This window comes from Erigeron canadensis, chromosome 3 (genome assembly GCF_010389155.1).
Source record: "Erigeron canadensis isolate Cc75 chromosome 3, C_canadensis_v1, whole genome shotgun sequence".
Classification (NCBI taxonomy): Eukaryota; Viridiplantae; Streptophyta; class Magnoliopsida; order Asterales; family Asteraceae; genus Erigeron; species Erigeron canadensis.
In genome coordinates this window covers 1,627,816-1,650,217 of record NC_057763.1, presented here as the reverse complement: position 1 = coordinate 1,650,217, position 22,402 = coordinate 1,627,816, and the positions used below count along the sequence as shown (strand labels likewise).

General features: G+C 36.7%; 3 protein-coding genes and 1 long non-coding RNA gene across 4 annotated transcripts; all 4 read left to right on the top strand.

Annotated features, from left to right (window-relative positions):
• The first annotated feature begins 614 nt into the window (after positions 1 to 614).
• LOC122594324 (transcription factor JUNGBRUNNEN 1) lies at positions 615 to 2,694 on the top strand. The gene is made up of 3 exons (XM_043766803.1): positions 615 to 882; positions 1,359 to 1,663; positions 2,106 to 2,694. The coding sequence occupies exons 1-3, from the start codon at positions 651 to 653 to the stop codon at positions 2,538 to 2,540; spliced, it is 972 nt and encodes a 323-aa protein (XP_043622738.1). The 5' UTR covers positions 615 to 650; the 3' UTR covers positions 2,541 to 2,694.
• Positions 2,695 to 10,443: 7,749 nt separating this feature from the next.
• LOC122594351 (elongation factor 2) lies at positions 10,444 to 14,851 on the top strand. Its single transcript, XM_043766821.1, has 4 exons — positions 10,444 to 10,517; positions 11,869 to 11,932; positions 12,014 to 12,101; positions 12,235 to 14,851. Exons 2-4 carry the CDS (start codon positions 11,930 to 11,932, stop codon positions 14,673 to 14,675), a joined length of 2,532 nt encoding a protein of 843 aa, XP_043622756.1. The 5' UTR covers positions 10,444 to 10,517; positions 11,869 to 11,929; the 3' UTR covers positions 14,676 to 14,851.
• Positions 14,852 to 15,840: 989 nt separating this feature from the next.
• On the top strand, positions 15,841 to 17,037 carry LOC122590582. The gene is made up of 2 exons (XR_006322541.1): positions 15,841 to 16,240; positions 16,684 to 17,037. It is a non-coding gene; the product is annotated as an uncharacterized LOC122590582 (long non-coding RNA).
• Positions 17,038 to 18,247: 1,210 nt separating this feature from the next.
• On the top strand, positions 18,248 to 22,402 carry LOC122591270 (DEAD-box ATP-dependent RNA helicase 22). Its single transcript, XM_043763509.1, has 6 exons — positions 18,248 to 18,640; positions 20,269 to 20,670; positions 20,756 to 21,520; positions 21,619 to 21,771; positions 21,895 to 21,946; positions 22,031 to 22,402. The coding sequence occupies exons 1-6, from the start codon at positions 18,359 to 18,361 to the stop codon at positions 22,078 to 22,080; spliced, it is 1,704 nt and encodes a 567-aa protein (XP_043619444.1). The 5' UTR covers positions 18,248 to 18,358; the 3' UTR covers positions 22,081 to 22,402.

Sequence of the window (22,402 nt, the reverse complement as noted above, 5' to 3'; positions counted from 1 at the left end):
CTCTGACTATTTCCCTTTTTCCGTTTGATCTAATGAAGGTCAAATATAAGGTGAAATTTTTGACGGTTTCAGAACCACCATATATGTGAGTGATTTACTTTTTCCTTTGGCAACTTGCTAGAATGCATGTCTAATATTTGCTATCCAAAACAAATTTATATATAATATAATATATATATATATATATGTGTGTGTGTCAAATAAATAAGTAGAAAGAAATGAGATAGATACCCAAGAACACTACTACTACATTTGTGTGGTTTATAAATACATAAAATATAAAATACATATATATAAAAGTAAACAACATTAACATGAGCTAGCTATATGCCTATATTATCCCAATCTCTATATCAATTATCTCAATCTTAATCCCAATTCCAATAATATATGTAGCTTGTGGGGTGAAAAAATGACCAAAGACTATATAAGTTTGAAGAAGCTTTAGATTTGTGGGTCCATAAAACAACCAACAAGTCAATATACATGACTTTGACTAAGTTGAAATATTCATCAGTTGATTTATATACTCCTCAAAGCCCTTTCACATACAATCTCACTACAAATAACATACAAATTAGAAGAAGGTTTCCTCTATACAAACTCACAAAAGCTAGTACTCCACATATAGAAAGTTATTAGAAGAATCTATGGATACTCACAAGCAGCTGAATATGAACTTTTCTAACACTAATATAAATAATAATACTACAGAATTAGTTGATGAAGAAGAAGACATACCTCTTCCAGGGTTTCGATTTCATCCGTTGGATGAAGAACTCGTCGGATTCTATCTGCTTCGAAAAGTTGAGAAGAAACCACTTAGTATCGAACTTATCAAGGAGATCGACATCTACAAATACGATCCATGGGATCTTCCAAGTATATGATTCAACTTTTTATCCTTAGCTAGCTAGCTAATTAACTATACATGCATATATATTTTTCTTACTTGATCCTGCGAAAAAAGAAATAAAAAGAGAAGATTGAACTTAGGGCTTTTTAGAATTATTGTCATAAAAGAGAAATTACATATATACTTTGGTCAACTATATATATGGTTGATATATTATAAGTACATATCATTAGTTAGTAGGGTTTTTTGCTAGAAAATTTTTATTCTATTACGATAGAACATGAAACGTAAAAGCAATTACAAACACAGAGATCAGTTCTCTACTTATTTCATGTCTTACAATTTACGGCTCAAAAATATCGTGTTAATCGATCAATGGAATATATTTGTTGTTCTAGCTAGCTAGCTAATAAATTAAGATCTAATCAAACACATTGAATAATATAAGTTTGATGTTTTCTATATATATTAATGCTTGCTTTGAAATGGTGTGTATATGCAGAAGGTAATAGTAGTGGAGAGAAAGAATGGTACTTCTTTTGCAGAAGAGGAAGGAAGTATAGGAACAGCATAAGACCTAACAGAGTGACTGGATCGGGTTTCTGGAAAGCTACTGGCATTGATCGTCCGATTTACTCAAGTGACGGAACAGTCTGCATAGGCCTCAAGAAGTCTCTTGTTTATTACCGTGGTAGTGCTGGTAAAGGGACCAAAACCGAATGGATGATGCATGAGTTTCGTCTTCCTCCTCCTCTTTCAGACAATGAAAACGGCAAACAAATAGACGATAAATCTCTTCAAGACGCTGTAAGTACATCAACTAAACTAACTAACTTCATTTCGGGTTAAAATGATTTCTCATACGCCGAATGTAGTCAGCAACGTACATTCACTTTTGTCCAATATGGTTTTTGAATTCGGAATCAAAGTGATCGCTAAAGGGCCGGTTGGTTCCCAGAATTTATGGGAATTGAATCTGGTGGAATGGAATTTGAATTTTCTTCCTTGTTATGTTTAGTTAACATATTAAATTCTAAATCTCATTCCAACATATTTCCATAAATTCTGCGAACCAAACGGCTCTTAAGGTTTTAACATTTTGGTATTAATAAAAAATTAACGATTTTATCAACACGACAAAACTCATATTGAAATGAAATTATACATTCTACAACATTTGGAGTTTTTCTTTTGTACATATGTAACCAAGAGACTTATTACATGAAGCACATTGTACGTGTGTATGCAGGAAGTTTGGACATTGTGTAGAATTCTAAAAAGATCTCCAAGCTGCAAAAAAACCTTACCCGAATGGAAAGAAGCGTCTACCAAAAAATCACATCAGCCGGTGGTTGATCAAACAAGTAGCGGAGATTCTGATTACGATATGCAAAGTTACATTAGCTTTCAAACTCCTCAAATCGACGAAAAGAAACCTTTCGTTCATAATCATCATCACCAACACCAATACTACCATGATCAGACGAATTACCACTTGATGATTCATCAAGGTCATCAACAGCTTGCCACGACGTCCTCTGATCTACCACAATCTACATCGGCATCATGCTCCAGCTTTTCGGGTCTAGCTGATGTGAACGAGTTTGTTAAGACTGGAGAATGGGACGATTTGAGATCAGCCGTGGATCAGTTTTCTGTTGGTGATCCTTTTTTCTTCATGTAGTCATTAATGCAGGGTTTTATGCATATTATTGTGCATGGAAAATCATATATATATATATATATATATATACAGACTTTGTATCAACTAGATAGCTATACACTGCAACCATTTCATGATGATATATATTTTTTGGGGTTGTAAAGTATAACCAATATTACTGACATATGTCTTTACAAGTTTCTAAGATCATATATATTGATAGTATATACATAAGCTTTATATATAAAGCTATTTTGTACAATTGCTAGCTGATTATATATGCACAAGCTTTGTAGCTGACCTTTTATTAGAATCCATTGGTATTGCATATATTCATTTTCTAGAAGTAATAATATATATTGATATGATATGATTTTATTTACATTATTTGTATAATTCTTTTAACAAGATATATATATACTGCATATGATATGATTAATCAAGAGAAATTAAGTTTTAATATTTCAATATTGTTCAAGAAAATATCAAGTTTTTGGATCAATAGTACTTGATTATTATTCAACAAGCATATACATATGTCAGAGATGGTGAAAAATGAATGATTAAGATTTGGTTTTAATGGTCCTAAAATAAGCATTGGTCCTAAAATAACTTGGATATATATATATATATATATATGGGAAAAGGAAATATAAGGTTGTCCGACACCTAAGCTTAGGTGTGGAACCCCTCACATACTAATATTTAATTATTATTGTTTAATGAATAAATCTCTGGGCCACATAAATTTTATGGTTTAAAAAATTAATATGTGAGTGTCCGACATCTAAGCTTAGGTACCTAACAGCCTTATATTCTCATCCCTATATATATATATATATATATATAGTCATAGCCATGTAAACTTCTTTGTTAGATTTTTATCGGTTAAAGTTTTTGAGAGAAATTACTAATAATCTCTACTCTACCCAGTCGATGATCAGGATATATAATCTTGAATTAAATTGTACATATGTTATTTGGGGGATATTGATCTTAAAGTAAAACAATGGGCTAATTTATACTGAAATATTTTCATTAGTACATAGATACACGTACATATATATATAGTGTCCAGCAGCAATGAAAACCAAAGCATATGCATCTAATTGACCTGTATATATGTGATGTGTATTGAATGTAAAACATACTTAATTATATACTCGACCCAACCATACGCTAAATTAAACGTACGTCCCTCAAAAGGATCACAAACACATTTGGGACAAATTAATTAATTAATACTTGCGAGACATTATACATGACACGTTAAGTTGTACGTAACTTAAGATAAACGAAGATAGAAAGATGATCGTATAATTAAAATCGATCACCTGAAAATTAAATGATTAGCAAGAATCATGAAACCTGCTTGTCAGATCCATGCGTAGCTAGCCCATCCATTCCGACGTCGGCCTTATTGTTCCTATAAAAAAGCAAGCAAAGATGAGATGAATCTTGATATATTGAGAAATTAATTAAAGAGAGAGATCTTCAAGCATTATTATTATACATTGGCCATATCTTTTGTATTATTTGCTGTTCAAAAAACATATATGTCCATTGAGATTAATTGATTGACTGGCTAGGCCAGCAATGTTTAAGTAGCTAGTTTGCACACATAAAATTAAATAGGTGAGATGTCGCCTAAGCCAACCATATGTCGATATGAGGCATGTTAACATTGTGCGACTAATTGTCTAATTAAAAGCCCACACAAGTTTTAATTAAATAAAGCCGAAGGGATTTTCTAGTATTGACTTATTGCGCATGTTAATGTATCAGGATTTTTTTCGAAAAATAAGAATTGCATGTATTTTGCAGAAATACGGAGCTGAAACATGTTAAGTTATTAGTTGTTTCATTTTTTCTAGAAAAATTTTAGTACCTTAACGTATACAAATTACAAATTAAGATAAATAAAATTGTTATCAAGTGGAATTAATATCTGGGATTTATGATATATAATTAATTTGGAATTTTTAGATTCCGTATAGAAAGAAAACGAACTACTTTAGTTTCCATTTCTTAATTGTGATTTGATACAGGAATTCATATATTATTCGTTTGCATGATTCTTTTATGTTAAAATGTTATTTACTGACAATTTTTAATCTGGCATTTCCTTGTAAGAAATGTGGCTGAATTTATCGAGAACACCATCGATTTTTCTTTACGACTTGGAGGTTGCAGTTTTAACCTTACTTTTCCTTAAAAGTCAAAGTTTGTGAAAGAATATGTGATACATATTTCAAGTATACAAACAAGTGAAATAAAAAAAACCTTGGTGCCTAAAGTCCTAAAGATACGCTTGATGTCATATCGCAAGGTTCAGCATACGAATCAACTAAACTTTATGTTTTGGGCAACTCATACAGTACTCTCGATTTGGTCAAATTTTTGCTCTTTGTTTGATTTGGTGAAACTGAGTCCCTTAAAGTATTTGTAGATTTCGGGTTAGTACTTACAATGATTGAATACTATTGTCTATATATAATAAATATTTAAATATCTTTTAATGTTAAATTAGTAAATTTTTGGATCTCACAACGCGAGGCCTCAATCATCTTATTGAAACGGCTACATCATTTTAGTTTACTTACATTGAACCTTTAACCGCTTAATTAAATATCATTGTGTCATAAATATGTTTATTTAAAAGTGTGCAAGAAACCAAAACTATTCCTTAGTAGAAACTCGAACGGGATATGATACGGCATAAACATCAATATATTAGTTGAGAATTCAAGTGGATGCGATATAGCAAAATTTAAGTAGTGGTATAGGATGTGTCGCAAAAAGTTTGGATGACTCAAAAGGAAAATAGTATGAAAAAAAACTCCAAAATGCAAACCGTAGTAGAAAAGAAAGATATGCGATGTGGTAATAGCCGAATAGTGGTACCAGGTGTAACATGAACGAATAGCAACTCGTTATGCAGACGAGTTACTATTCACAAAAAGATTATACAAAAAACCAAAAAAAGCGAAACAGAATTTGATATGACAAAATCCAAATAGTGATACGGGGTTTAAAAATATGGGGGTGCAATTTGTAATGTAATGTGATGTAATTCCATTGTCAAGCACAAATGGGGTATTATTAATGTGTTTCATGAGTTTTTGAGTAATAAAGTAAGATTTGTTTAATTGATTATATGTATACTCTATACTTTTATATTTATCAATTTTGTCCTTTTTAAAAATATCAATTCATGATTTGAAATACTTAAAATATCTCTCTCTTTTATTTACTAATTTAAACACTCTTAACTAATATATCTATACAACAACAACAACAGGACTCAATCTCTGCGCGGGGTATGGGGGAGGTAAGCTGTAAACAGTCTTACCTCTACACAAAGGTAGAGAGATTGCTTCCATAGGGACCTCCGGCCACAAAGGAGTGCAAGACGGAAAAAGAGAAATATTTAGAAAATCATACCTGTCTGCCGAGAATCTAAAAAGAAGAAATACCTGTCTGCTGGGTCCGGCTACTATGCGGGTCGAACGTTTATCACTCATGCGTCCTACCGATATCTTAGAAACATGTTTGACAATACAAATACGAAAGCAACCATATTGGGCATATTAAACAACATAAAAGTAGCAAACTAATACGTAACTCGAACAAGTAGTGGGAAACAACAAGACAAACATACAAATAAATAAGAAATGACAAAACTTGAAAAGATCCCGATTGAGCCAAGGCAGTAACTACTTCTAAACAACCTATAGAAAAAAGGACCTTAGGCCACCTAGCTATCCTAATCCTAATCCTCTCACCTGCTCTTCTAAACCAATAAACTAGTCCTAAAACCCTAGTCCTCTAGATAAACTCTCATTGGTCATGTCCTCCGACAGCCATCTTGGGGGAAACAAACACAAGAGTAACCTCCCCCATCGGTTTAGGCCTCTCGAGACTCAAGGCCAAAAACCCCTACGAAAGGTCACAGAGAACCAAAGTCTAAATAAAAAGTCTACTTAATCTAAAACCCATATGCCTTACCCTCGCATTCCACTACCTCTACCTGGAAGCTCCTCTAACGCATTCGGAATTCCGTACTTCCACCTCCATCTACCTATAACTCTTCCTGTCACGTCAAAGTCCTCTGTAGCGTAGCTAAGCCACTTCTCTAGGCCAAACCCTCACAAACCTCCTTTGGCAAGGCAATATGGGAAAATAAGACTATCTAGGTCGCCCAAAAGTCCTACCCTAACCTACTATTCTACTCTAATCCTAGTTCTCCATGCCGTCCTATTCGACGTCATGTCCTCCGACAGGCCAAGTTCAATTAGATCATTCGCTAATCGATCCTCCCACCTCATCTTTGGTCGTCCCCTTCTTCGTATGCCGTCCACGTGAATAGACTCCGCTCTCCTTAGTGGTGCCGTTTCATCCCTTCTCCTAACATGGCCAAACCATCTCAAGCGCTCTTCCTTTAGCTTGTTAATGATGGTCCCTACTTCAAGTTCTGCTCTAAAAACTCCCGTCGGGATCCTGTCTGCTAAGGTCTTCCTGCAAGTCCACCTTAACATCCTCATCTCAGCTACCTCTACTCAAGCCGCTTGGGCTTTCGTCATCGCCCAATATTCTGACCCGTATAGCATAGTCGGTCTAATAGCCACTCTATAGAACTTCCCTTTCAGCTTTAGCGGGATCCTCTTATCGCACATGACTCCCGTAGCTGCTCTCCACTTCATCCATCCGGCTTGGATTCAATGTGTTACGTCTTCTTCTATCCCACCCGATTTGTGTATCACTGATCCCAGGTATCTAAAAGACTCCTTCGGACGCAATATGCGACCCCTAATGCTAATAACCTCATCCCCATTTTGTCTTATCTCCTGGTTATCGAAGTCACATCTAAGGTATTCTGTCTTCTCTCGGCTCACGCACAAACCATGGTCTTCAAGAGCTTCTCTCCATTTCTCTAGCCTCTGGTTTAGTTCCTCCGTCGATCTCGTTATCAGCGCAATGTCATCGGCAAAAATCATACATCACGGTAGTTCCTCCTGTAGGCCCCTGGACAGTTTGTCTAGGATCAACGTGAAAAGGTATGGGCTAAGCGTCGAACCCTGGTGTAGGCCCATATCTACCGAGAAAAGTTCCGTGTTCCCCACAGGGGTTCGAACACCGGTCCTCGCCCTATCGTACATATCCCTAATAACCCTAATGTATCTCCCGGTAACCCTTTTCGCTTGTAGCGTCCTCCAAATCAGTTGTCGTGGTACACTATCGTATGCCTTTTCCAAATCTAGGAAGGCACAGTGTATCACTTTTTGTCTTTCCCTATACTTCTCCATAAGGCTTCTGGTGATATGAATAGCCTCCATTGTCGACCTACCTGGCATAAAACCGAATTGGTTCTCTGCCACCTTTGTAACCTTTCTAAGCCTCATCTCTATTACTCTTTCCCAAAGCTTCATGGTATGACTTTGGAGTTTAATTCCCCTATAGTTGTTACAACTCTGCATGTCCCCCTTGTTCTTATAGATAGGTATGACCTCGCTAAGTCTCCATTCTTCTGGCATTTTTGCACTTGTCCAAATCTTGTTGAAAAGGCTTGTCAGCAAGCTTATCCCCACATCTCCCAAGCATCTCCATGCCTCAATAGGAATTTGGTCTGGACCTGTTGCTTTGTTTCTCCCCATCTTCTTTAGGGCGAGCCTTACTTCCTCTTGGCTGATCCTCGGAGTATCGTCGTCGTCGCAACATATGTCTGAGTGAGTACCGTGATCGATTCCTCCCTCACTTCGCCCCGACTCTCTTCTATTAAACAGGTTGGCGAAGTACTCTTCCCATCTTTTCCTAATGTCTTCCACCTTCACAATGCTCCGTCCTTTTTCATTCTTAATATAGATGACGTCTCCTAAATCCCTATGTTTTCTCTCCCTTGCTTTAACAATTCTAAATATATCGTTTTTGTCTTCCTTTAAGTCTAGTTTCTTATACAATTCTTCGTACACTCTTTCTTTTGCTATAGCTACAATCTTCTTTGCCTCTTTCTTGGCTTCGTAGTATCTCTGCCTAGCCAAGGACCAGTCCTCATTTGTCCCGTTTTGCTTGCTCTTGATAAGTTCTTTAAAGCAACTAAGTTTTGTCGCAACCTTGGTCTGGACCTCTTCACTGATCCACCAAGATTCCCTACCCCCTTTCCGCTTACTACCTGTCCCTCTTGTTTCCCCTAGTACCGCTGTTTCCGTCTCCCTCATACCCTTTGCCAAGTGTGTCCACAACTGATCAGCATCCATATGCTCGCCGTTTTGAATCTCTAATGAGAACCTCGCGCTGGTCGTCGATCTAAACGTCTCTGCTGCTTCACCCGTAAGGTATTTCCAAAGGATTCTTGGCCTTACTGCCTTCTCTGTCTTGGTTGCTCGTCTACTCAAGAATAAATCCAAAATTAGCAGTTTATGTTGGGAGTAGCAACCCTCTTTAGGGAGGACCTTGCAAATCTTTACAAGCCCTGAAGTCTCCTTTACACACCAAGAAGTAGTCGATCTGCGTTTTATTGTCGCTGCTCTGGTAGGTAATCAGCTGAGATTTCCTCTTTCGGAAGAACGAGTTTGCTATTACCAGGTCATGCGCAGTAGCAAAATCCAATATCCTGCGTCCCTCATCATTCCTCCGACCAAATCCTAAACCCCCGTGTACACCCGGGTAGCCGTCTGACTGTACTCCTATATGCCCATTTAAGTCTCCTCCTAAAACTAGTCGTTAGTCATCCAGGTAACTCCTCACGAGCTCATCCAGTGAGTCCCAAAAACTCTTCTTCTCTCCCTCACTCCAGCCCGACTGTGGGGCTTACGCGCTGATCACGTTTATAGTCTCCTCTTGTATCACTAATCTCACCAACATCAACATATCCCTGTGTCTTTCCACATGTACTACAAAGTCTTTAAGTCGATCTGTCATGATGATCCCTACTCCATTTATCGACTTAGGCGCTCCAGAATACCAAAACAGCTATAATACCCTTAAATCTCAACCACTCATTGTTTTCTCTCTCTTCCATAAATCATTTTATACATTTAATTTATTCAAAATCTTTTATCTAAAAAACCGTATATCGATAAATTATAGATATTGTATGTGTGTTCTTAAAATTTCATGCTCTCTCATTAGAGATGTCATTCGATATACTTTCGACGAATTTTGAAATGCGAGGGCGGAGCCTGTACGGATAAAGCATTTGGATATGACACTCTATGACTTATCACCTCCTATGACCTATCACCCCTACCATCTCACCGTTGCAATGCGCGGGCAGTTTTTCTCGTATATTATAAAGCAAATTCATGTTTGTTTTTCAACATTGAATTTAAAATTTCAATATTGATTTTAAGTTTTAACATTTACTTTCCCAAAATGTCTCTCCTATCTATTCTATATTTATCCAAAATAACAATAATATCCTTTCTCTCTTCTCAAATTTCAACCAATCATTTTTTTTTCTCCCTCCATAAATCATTTTATTTTTTTAATTCATTCAAAATCTTTTATCTCAAAAACCGTACATCAATAAATTATAAAAATTATATGGATATTCTTAAAAATTTTCATGCTCTTTCATTAGAGTGGTCATTCGATATATTTTCGACGAATTTTTAAATCCGGAAGCAGAACCCGTCAGATAGATCGCCCCATCACCATCGTTACCATTACATCATAACCCCGCCATCACTTCCATATTCATATGTTTGATCTCGATCACAAGTATGAAAAGTCATTCAAGCTAGAATAATCAGGCCACGATACAATTGGATTCACATTGGGCTACGATACTAAAAAAAAGAAGAAGCCCAACCCATAAATGTGATGGTCCTCATTGAAGGCCGAATATTCCACTCGACGAAATGAAAATATCTTTCTGTCTATAATATCTCTCTCATATAAATATTTCCTCATTCTCAAGTTTTAGGGTTAACTGAGAGAGCTTCTCTTCTCTCATTCCTATACCGCCGCTCCTTCTATTTCTTTTTCTTCTATTTTCCGGTATGAATCCTCTTCTTTAACTTATTATCTATTCAGATCTGCTATTATTTCGTCGATATAACATAAATATATATATATATGTATATCTATGTTTACATGATTCTGTTTCTGATTATATATATATATTTCTGTATGTATGATTTTGTTTTGATTATAGTTATTGAGTGCTACTGTTTTTGATACTCTGTATTATATATATGTATGTATGTATGAATATAAATATGTCTGTGATAATAGTTATCAATTGTTACTATTTTGATCTGTTTCGATGATTATTTTTGATTTATTTTTGTTACTTAGATTGCTTGATTGTTTACTGTTTTTGATGCTCTGTATATATATATATATGAATACGATTTTGTTTTTTGATAATAGTTATCAATTGTTACTATTTTGAACTGTTTTTGATGATTATTTTTTATTTACTTTTTATTATTTCTATTGCTGTATGTTTCATGCTATCTATTCATCGCTATGTCATAGACATACAAGTATATATAGATATTAAATCTGATATATATGTGTGTATATATATATGTATGTATGTATGTGTTTATGATGATCTTATTCAGTATGCTGATTATCATTTGATATGTTAATGTATGTAAAGCCGGTTTAACTTATATTCTTTTTGAATATGCTTGATTGAGCTTAATCATTTGATATATTTGTTATGTTTCTTATGCGTGTTTGATCGATTTGATGTTTGTGTGTTATTGATTTGTTTAGCTGAAATAAGTGTGATTTGTTATGATATCAACAGAAGTTATTATGTTTAGATTATATATATGATAATGTATGCTATGTATATATGCTTAGTTACTGGTAGTCATTGATGGTTTCTGTTAAATATTTCATTATAGATTTTTGTATAAATGTGTGATAGCAACTTAGTTTACTGCACAATCAGAGTAACTGTTACCTCATAATATACAGTGATGTATATAAATTTTATGCATTCTTTGCTAATCGTTTTTATGTTTCAAGTTACTTGTATGATCTGTGATGTGACTTATCTGAATGGATTTCTGTATATGTTTTCTATCGTATTATCGCCATTAGTATTCGTTGATGATTTGTTCAGTGTATTGTGTGTCTGACCCTTGCTATTTGTTTTTATGTTTCAAGTTACTTGTATGATCTGTGATGTGATTTATCTGAATGGACTTTTATGTTTCAATGTATCGTGTGTCTGCTCTATATTTGTGAAATACTTATGCTTCACATGATTGTTATCAAGTTCTTTTTGGTTATATTATGACATTTAGAATTCATATCATATGTTGTTGTAGAAGTTGTTATAGCTGTGATTTTCTGTTGCTGACAATTATATTGTTTGTTATTTTGTCAGGTTTTCTTTTTCTTACTAGCATTTAAGACGATTGTTGTTGGAGTCGTAAAAACTTAGCAAAATGGTAAGTGATACTTTATCTGCATTTTCTCACTTCATTGGCAAAGATTGTTTAACTGATACCGGTCTTTATGTCAACCTGCAGGTGAAGTTTACAGCTGAAGAGCTTCGTGGCATTATGGACAAGAAGCATAACATTCGTAACATGTCTGTTATTGCTCATGTTGATCACGGTAATGGAACAGCTCTTCTAGATAGTTTATTCATACCACTGTGCGAATATAATTTCTTAATTTAACTTGTATTTCTTAGTTTTATTATGGAAATGGTTAAATCAGTTGCTAACCTTGCTTTTTATGTTTATAGGGAAGTCCACTTTGACTGACTCACTTGTGGCTGCTGCTGGTATTATTGCCCAAGAAGTTGCTGGTGATGTTCGTATGACTGATACCCGTGCTGATGAAGCAGAACGTGGTATTACAATCAAATCCACTGGCATCTCGCTATACTATGAGATGACTGATGCAGCTCTCAAAGCCTTCAAGGGAGACCGTGATGGGAATGAATACTTGATCAATCTTATTGACTCACCTGGGCACGTTGACTTCTCTTCTGAAGTTACTGCTGCTCTACGTATCACTGATGGTGCCCTTGTTGTGGTAGACTGTATTGAGGGTGTGTGTGTTCAAACTGAAACTGTCCTTCGTCAAGCTCTTGGTGAAAGGATCCGACCAGTTCTGACTGTCAACAAGATGGATAGGTGTTTCCTTGAGCTTCAAGTTGATGGAGAAGAAGCATATCAAACCTTCCAGAGGGTTATTGAAAACGCTAATGTGATCATGGCTACATATGAGGACCCACTTCTAGGTGATGTCATGGTTTATCCTGAGAAAGGTACTGTTGCATTTTCTGCTGGGCTCCATGGTTGGGCATTTACTCTTACCAACTTTGCGAAGATGTATGCTTCCAAGTTTGGTGTTGATGAATCGAAAATGATGGAAAGGCTGTGGGGCGAGAACTTTTTTGACCCAGCAACCAAGAAGTGGACTACCAAGAGCACTGGTTCTGCTACATGCAAGCGTGGTTTTGTTCAGTTTTGTTATGAACCAATTAAGCAAGTTATCAACACGTGCATGACTGACAAGAAAGATAAGCTGTGGCCTATGTTGGCAAAGCTTGGTGTTACCATGAAGGCTGAGGAGAAAGAGTTGATGGGCAAGGCTCTTATGAAGCGTGTCATGCAGTGCTGGCTTCCTGCTGCTACTGCTTTACTTGAGATGATGATCTTTCATTTGCCTTCCCCTCACACGGCCCAGAGATACCGTGTGGAGAATCTGTATGAGGGTCCTTTGGATGATCAGTATGCTAATGCTATTAGGAACTGTGACCCTAATGGCCCTCTTATGCTTTATGTTTCTAAGATGATTCCCGCTTCTGACAAAGGTAGATTCTTTGCCTTTGGTCGTGTGTTTGCTGGAAAGGTTTCTACTGGTATGAAGGTCAGGATCATGGGTCCCAACTATGTCCCTGGTGAAAAGAAGGATTTGTATAACAAGAGTGTTCAGAGAACTGTTATCTGGATGGGTAAAAAGCAAGAAACTGTTGAAGATGTTCCCTGCGGTAACACGGTTGCTTTGGTTGGTTTGGATCAATTTATTACCAAGAATGCAACATTGACCAATGAGAAGGAAACTGATGCCCACCCTATTCGTGCCATGAAGTTTTCTGTTTCCCCTGTTGTGCGTGTTGCAGTTCAGTGCAAGGTTGCATCTGATCTCCCTAAGCTTGTTGAGGGTCTTAAACGTCTTGCTAAGTCTGACCCTATGGTTGTTTGTACTATTGAGGAATCTGGTGAACACATCATTGCTGGTGCTGGAGAACTTCATCTTGAAATTTGTTTGAAGGACTTGCAAGAAGATTTCATGGGTGGTGCTGAAATTAATGTTTCAGATCCAGTTGTGTCCTTCCGTGAAACTGTCCTTGAGAAATCATCTCGCACTGTTATGAGCAAGTCCCCTAACAAGCACAACCGTCTCTACATGGAAGCCAGGCCCTTGGAGGAGGGACTTGCTGAGGCTATAGATGATGGCAGAATTGGTCCACGTGATGACCCAAAGGTTCGCTCCAAGATCTTGTCAGAGGAATTTGGATGGGACAAGGATCTTGCCAAGAAGATCTGGTGTTTTGGTCCTGAAACAACCGGTCCCAATATGGTGGTTGATATGTGTAAGGGAGTCCAGTATTTGAATGAAATCAAGGATTCAGTGGTTGCTGGTTTCCAGTGGGCTTCTAAAGAAGGTGCTTTGGCAGAAGAGAATATGAGAGGTATCTGTTTTGAAGTATGTGACGTTGTTCTCCATGCTGATGCTATTCACAGAGGTGGTGGTCAAGTCATCCCAACAGCCAGAAGGGTTATCTATGCTTCTCAGCTTACTGCCAAACCACGTCTTCTTGAACCCGTCTATCTTGTTGAAATCCAGGCACCCGAGAATGCTCTTGGTGGAATCTACAGTGTGTTGAATCAAAAGCGTGGGCATGTGTTTGAGGAGATGCAGAGGCCTGGAACTCCATTGTACAACATCAAGGCTTACCTCCCCGTCGTGGAATCATTTGGGTTTTCTAGTGCTTTGAGAGCGTCTACTTCAGGTCAAGCCTTCCCTCAATGTGTGTTTGATCATTGGGACATGATGGGTTCAGACCCGTTGGAAGCTGGATCACAGGCAAACAACCTTGTTACTACTATCCGTAAGAGGAAGGGTTTGAAGGAGCAGATGACCCCGCTCTCTGATTTCGAGGACAAGCTGTAAGCAACAAAGGTACCTGATAAGGGAATTTTGTGTGTCCTTATTTTATCCTGTCATATTTGCTACAATGTTTCTTTACTGTGTTGTAATTACTGCTATGGTTCACTACTTTTAGCCAGTTGTCTTCAGAATATTTTCAGACTATGATCTTTTAAATTTTGAGATTCATGTTTTTACTATATTGCTCTGGTTTGATTTTGTTATTTATATTGCTCTGGTTTGATTTTGTTATTCTGGTTTTAATCTTTGGTTTGTTAATTTTAGTCCTTAATACCAAGGTTGGCATATCGTTTTAAGCAGCAGCAACAAAAATCTCTGCTGTTTGTTTGTTTAAATTTAGTTAAGCACTTTATCACTGTGTTGCAGGTTATTATTATAAAGTCTTGTGAAACTTGCACATATTTTAATCAGCTTCTGTTTATGGTATTGTGTTGCTGATAATTTTCATCAGCTTCTGTACATAGTATTGTATTGCTGATAATTTTCATCAGCACTTGATCACTGTGTTGCAGGTTATTGTTTAAATCTGATAAACATCAGATGAATATTGAAATGTTTGTGTTGTTGAATATTCGATAACTTATATATTTTGGTTTTTAATCTACATCTAGTGTCCCCGGTTTAAATTCACAACTTTTTCTTAAAACATTTAAATTGCAACTGAGTTTTAACGTTACCTTTTAACTAATCTAAAGGGTTTTTGAAACCGAAATTTGTCTCTCGAAATGTCAAAACTCAAAACCATTCTTGCGATGGTATTTTCGCCCCATTTTTGTCACAGGTTCAATATGATGGTATTTGTTTATACTTGAAAAAGTTTGCAATGTATGTTATGTTTGCGGTGCATACATAAACTATAAAGAGTTTGTTTGAGAAAGGGACGATCTATTATATCTTCAGTTGATTTAAAAAAAAAGCACCAATTCTTCTTTTTGCTACCACTAGAAACAGTTGAATGGTGAGACTTTATGGCAACTGTTCCACCCGGGTAAAGAAATAGGTATATTTTATGAACGTCTATAAACTTTTAAGTTGGGCTAATGGCTATCCATAAATTTTGGTAGTAACTTGTACTCTTGTATGCTGATTTATAAGGTGATTTATTTATAAAGTCACACCGTCGAGAGATTTTTAACTTTCGGTGTAGGATAATCCTTGGGTGGTTGAAGACTTAAAGCAAACAAGATTTAGATTTGTTGGTAGGATGGAAGTGGCCAACGAATGGAGCTCTTTTTCCTATATATATAGACCATTTGCCTAATTCGTTTCTTGCTTATTGTAGTATCGATAGCTCCTTGCTAGTATTGTTTTATTTATAAAATTCCACCTTTGTCGTTCAAAATATATAGACCATTTTGCTCAAACTTTATACCCTTGTTTATATATTCTTTTGCGACTATACAACATTCTTTCGTTACCATCATTACTGTGGATGCTACATAAATGGATGAGATACAATATAGGATTTTCCATATCACAAAGGAATTGGTTGAGACAACTTGCTAGGTGAAATGCGACATTTGCTCTCATTGAGGAAGGACAACCTTGATGATGCATTATTACAAAATGTATGGGTTAGTTTTCCATTGTGTTATTTTTATTGACTGATCACAGTTTTATTATTTCTTTTAACTTGAGATGTTGTAGTCACTTCTGGGCTTCTTGCACCAGTGATCAGACATCTTTGTATCGTATCATAGTTTGTTTTGCAACTTTCCCAAGCTACATCTTATGGATCAATTTTTTAATACTTTATAAAAACTTTTGTAGTAAGTCTTAGTTTTTGTTTAGTTAGTTTTATCTCATAGACAATTTGGGTTGTAAGAAGTTATTGTCATGTTGTAATTAATATTGTCTTCATTATTCCAAACAATATATTGATTCATGCGGTCCTATAACTATTCCAGTTCGTTTAATACTATTTTGTTTTCCCCATTTTGAAACATGACTAATATAAATGTATGAATATAACAATTATAACAAATGGAGCTTCTTTGTGTGTCGGTTGCAGCCTCATCGTCGTCGTCAAGAATGGGTGTTGGGTTGAGTTAGGAATCGAATGGATCGAAATTTTCGAGATCTATCTCGGCCATTTGGCGCATAACGTATTGTCAAGGATCCATTGCGGGAGGGGGAGGAGGATGATATATCGGTTGAGCATAAGATTGCCTTCGAATTGGTGGTTCGAGAATATAGTATTGTGAGCTTGATTGTTGTTACTATTGTTGTTGATATTGTTGTTGATTTTGTTGTGGATATTGTTCTTGTTCTTCGCCTCAACCCCGACCTCGACCTCGACCTCGTGAGACACTAGCTACGTTTTGTTGTTGTTTTCGTCTCTATGGATCCATGTTAAATTGTGGTATATGTGATAAAGGTGTAGATTTGGTTGTGTTTTGGTTTGAGAATTAGAAGTTGTATATATATAAAGGGGGAATTTTTTTTTTGTTAATTAAAAACGCACGCTCCAAACGGCTAGTCAAATGTTCCACGGTCACTTTTGACCCAAAATACTTCAACCCGTTAGCCGGCTTCAAACCCTCCCAAATCAACCCCTTGGCCAGCCCGCGTTATCGACGGCGGTATTTTCTGGCGGGCTGGTTCCCGTCCTGAACCCGTGTTCGACTTCGTTGGCCCTAATGTTTAATGTGGTAAGACACTACTATGACTATCATTTATGCCATATTTAATGCGGTTCTATAATTATCGTCTTTTGTTATTATGGTCCCAACTACTTGGTCACGAAGCTTATACGTTCTAGTATGTTCCTACTCATTTCATATCTTATAAAATGAAAAGACTTTGTTATTGTTATAATTTACTTTAATAAATGAAACGATACTACATTTAGTAAAGTAATCAAAATAAAACTAACCTGCATCGATGCATCACGTTCCTTCAATTTTCTATGTTAGTACTCATACAAAATGAAGTAACCTATTATATGTCTAATTTTGATATTTATAGATAATCTTTATCTTTATATCGTTTATAAAGTAAAATTTGTTCATTATCTAGAATAATATTGTTATATAACTAAAAACCATACGTATACATTGGGTTAATAAGGATGGGCATAACACCCACAGGTAATAATGAGACGAAACAGTTCGCGATCTCTCAAAAAAAAAATTGATTCGGTTTGAATCGATTCGAGCTCAAGCTACTTGAGTAGACTTTTAAATCAAGTTCGAGCCTCAAAATAACTTATTCGGAATGCTTGCGAGTTCATTGAGTTTGTTCAATATTACAATTTTACCTTGAATAGTATATGTTATTATATAATTATAATCCTACTGAGTCGAACTTAATCGAGTCGATTCAAAATATAGAATTGAGCTTTGAGTTTTTGATCTTATTGGACTAACTTGCTCTTAAATTTAGTATACTACATAATCAAGTCGTATCGAGTCGAATTGAGCTCGAAGATATTGATTAGTAAAGCAAAAGCAAATTCGAGCATGAAAATAAAGGCTCGGTCGAGCTCGGTATTTTAGTGGCTCGATTACACCCCTAAATTATTGGCACCTGTACCTTTCCGATCCCGTATCAATGATACCCGTGTACCGAAAATCACCAAAACTTATCGACCGGGGACTCTTTGCTCTATCCGTAGTTGTAACCTACTAATACACACACACAGCCACTTTCAACATCCAGTAATAGTACTAGTATTTTCTAGAGATATGATGATTGTTATTCAGCAGCGTTCCCTTCCATTGTTTCTTCTTTTTAATAATCTCTCTAAATTATCTTCATCATCCTCTTCATTATCTTCTTTTCGTACTTGTTCCCTCCGATTCCACCACCGTGCTCGATTCAGGACTTTCGCCTCCGCCGCCGCCGCCAATGAAAACAAGGAGACTTTCTATTCCGACGAAGCGGTATCCTGGAGCTCCTTAGGAATTGCTCATACTTTATCTCAGTCTCTTTCCGCCATTAGCCTCAATCGCCCTTCTCTCATTCAGGTTCTTTTTATATTCACTTTTCCCTATATATATATATGTATATATGTATCTGTGTCACTGTGTGTATCTGGTTTTGTTTTTTTGATCATTATGTATATATATGTATCTATATCTGTATATGTATGTATATATATATATTGATGGATTTTGTTTAGTTATTGATTAGCGTTTTCCATTTCTATGTAAAAATTTTTATATAAAATGTGGTTGAAATACATGATTTTAAGGGAAACAACGTTATTGATTGTTCGTCTTTTTATCCGTTTTTGATGATTATTTGTGATTTATATCCATTATTTAGATTGTTGTGTATTTCATGCCATTGTGTGTGTGTATATATATATATATAAAATATATATATAGGGTGAGGATCCTGGAAGAAGGTGTCTTAAGGAGAGAAGACCCTATTAGCTAATCAGAACGCGACATGTGGCAAAATTAAAAAAAAAAAAGTGCGGTGGCTATCCTGTAAATAAATGAAAGTTTTGTGAAGCTTGGTCAGCTTGGGATTTCAGTGGGTTGGGTCAGCTTGAGATGGGTCAGCTTGAGTTGGATCAGCTTGGTTTGGGTCAGTTTGGTTAGTCAGTTTGGGTCTGGGTCAGTTTGTCTGGGTTAGCTTGGGGTCTTGTCAGGTTTAGGCCAGCTTGGGTCAGCTTGGGGTTAGGTCAGTTTGGGGTCTGGGTCATCTTTGGTCATGGTTGGGTCAGCTTGGGGCCTGGTTCAGGTCAGTTTGACACAATTTACACATAATCTACACATCTACACAAATGTAGATTATGGGTTATGGGTTTGGTCAGGTTTGGGTCAGCTTGGGGTCAGGTCAGGTTGGGTCAGCTTGGGTCAGCTTGGGGTTGGGTTAGCTTGACACAATTACACATAATCTACACAAATGTAGATTAATATACACAAATGTAGATTATGGGTTTTGGGTCAGGTTTGGGTCAGCTTGGGGTTGGGTTAGCTTGACACAATTTACACATAATCTACACAAATGTAGCTTATGGGTTTTGGGTCAGCTTGGGTTCTGGGTTGGGTCAGCTTGGTTCAAGTTTGGGTCAGCTTGGGGTTGGGTTAGCTTGACACAATTTACACACAATCTACACAAATGTAGATTAATCTACACAAATGTAGATTACGGGTTCGGTTGGGTCAGCTTGGGGTTCGGTTGGGTCAGCTTGGGATGGATCAGGTTGGGTTTGGGTCAGCTTGGGCTAGAACCCAGGCTGATCAGATCCCAAGTTGACCCAAAACCAAGCTGACCAACCAAGCTGAACTAGAACCCAAGCTGATCAAGCTGACCCAACCAAGATGACAGACCAAGCTGATCATAACCCAAGCTGACCCAGACCCAAGCTGACCCAGACCCAAGCTGACCCAAAACCAGGCTGATAAAAGTTTGATTTATTTACAAAAATGCCACCGCGTTTTTTTTTAAATCCACACCTTCTCTCCTTAAGACACCTTCTTATTTGATCTCTCTCCTATATATATATATATAGTTGAGTATATGTAAATGTATATCAGATTTTATTTTTTGATTATATTTGGTGATTATTATCGTTTGATTGTTTTTTTTATGCTTATATGTTATTCTCTTCCGTTATTTAGATTTTTTAGTAATTTTGCAGGCTGCTTCAATCCCTGCTATACTTAATGAAAAGATTAGTGATGTTATTGTTGCTGCCGAAACCGGTAGTGGCAAGACACATGCTTATCTTGTTCCTTTGTTTCACAAGCACCTCTTATCACATCGTCATGGTGACGATGATCCTCCTCCTCTGCCTATCATGTCTCTTGTTCTTTGCCCTAATGTTATGCTATGTCAGCAAGTTGTTCGTATGGCTAATTCTATATGTGACGATAAGGGAGAACCCCTTCTTCGAGCTGCTGCCGTCTGTGGAAGTCAGGGCTGGCCGCTTGAGAAACCAAAAATATTAGTCTCAACTCCTGCAGCTCTTTTGAACTACCTTCATGCTATCGATCCTGAAAGGCGTCGTCGTGCTGAGTTTGTTCGCCATGTTAAACATGTGGTAATGTTTCGGTTATGTGCTACTCATGATTCTTTTATACGTTTGTAACTAAGGTTGTTTCTTATTCTAAATATTAATATGCTAGGTTTTCGATGAAGCAGACATGCTTCTATGTGGGAGTTTCCAAAATCAAGTTATTCGCCTTATAAACATGTTTCGTTTTGATGAAAAAGTGCTGTCAAGGGCCAAAAATGCTCCAATTGACAAGACACTGGATGTGGAGTCTGAATCCATTATGCAGTTCGACTTAGAGGACAGTCAAGACATCCAAGGTAACCTCATGCCTGAGGATGTTGAACACAGTGAGGATGGCAATGATGATGGGCATTCTTTTCAAGAAACTGAATCAGTTACTACAAAGAAGAGAGACTGGAGAAGGACCAGGGAGATATACGAACGCAGCAAGCAGTACATCTTTGTCGCAGCCACACTTCCTGAAAATGGAAAGAGAACTGCTGGTGGTGAACTCAAACGGTTGTTTCCGGATGCTACATGGGTTAGTGGGCTTTATCTCCATCGTCATAATCCAAGATTAGAGCAGAAATGGATTGAAGTCACGGTTGACTCGCAAGTGGATGTACTTATAGATGCTGTCAATCACACAAATATGTTAACATCTGATAATGGGTTGAGGCGAACAATGGTTTTCGCAAACACAGTTGAGGCTGTTGCAGCTATCGCCCAAGTCCTACACGGAGCAGGTATTGAGTGTTATTGTTATCATAGTGAGAGCTCTTTAGAAGAACGCACAAGAAATTTGGTTGATTTTCAACAAAAAGGAGGGATCTTTGTATGCACTGATGCTGCTGCTCGTGGCACTGACATTCCCAACGTTTCACATGTTATACAGGTACCTGAAAGTTGAAACTTTATTTTCTTTCTGTATTCTTTTTTTTTTTAAAGGAGATTTTAGGGATCTGTTTGTTGATCCTCTGCATTTGATTGCAGGCAGAATTTGCTACATCTGCTGTAGATTTCTTACACAGGGTGGGTCGTACTGCCAGAGCCGGTCAGCCGGGCCTTGTTACAAGTATGTACAATGAGTCGAACCGTGATCTTGTTGCTGCAGTTCGTCTAGCTGGAAATCTGTGCGAGCCTGTGGTAATGATGCTTTTCATGTATCAGATGTCTTGAAACACCTTTAACTGTACATACATATGTTATTGTTATCTTTGTATACTTCTTTTGCCCTTGCATAAATTGAACCCTTTTCTATGTCTGCAGGAAAAGGCGTTTAGCAGGAAGAGAAGCTTCAGGAAGAAACTGAAAAAAAGAGGTATATTAATTATCTAATATCTCTGATCGTGCTAGATCAAATAAATGAAGTGATTACACATATATAATGTACTTTTAAAAGCAGGTAGGGCAGGAACCAACAATTTACGTGATCAGGAGCGAATAGCAGCTTAAAAACCAAGGGTCAAAACTCCGGAGCTCATCATGTAAAAACTAGCTGATATCGTCCATCACTCAACTTTTTGACATATGAAGTTTGTCGGTTAACAGATTATAGATCTATGATGGACAAAAATGCAAACTTTGGATTTTAACCATACATCCTGGTACGCTGCTAGAAAACCATCTCATTTATGTGTAAATGTGAGTAGAGAGCATGAGTCATCTTATATTATTCACGTCCACATCTTTTTGTGTAATAGGTAACCGAGATAGAAAATGACTTGAGTTGCATGAGCTATTAGTATAAGTGTTCAATGAATTACGTGTTTAATAA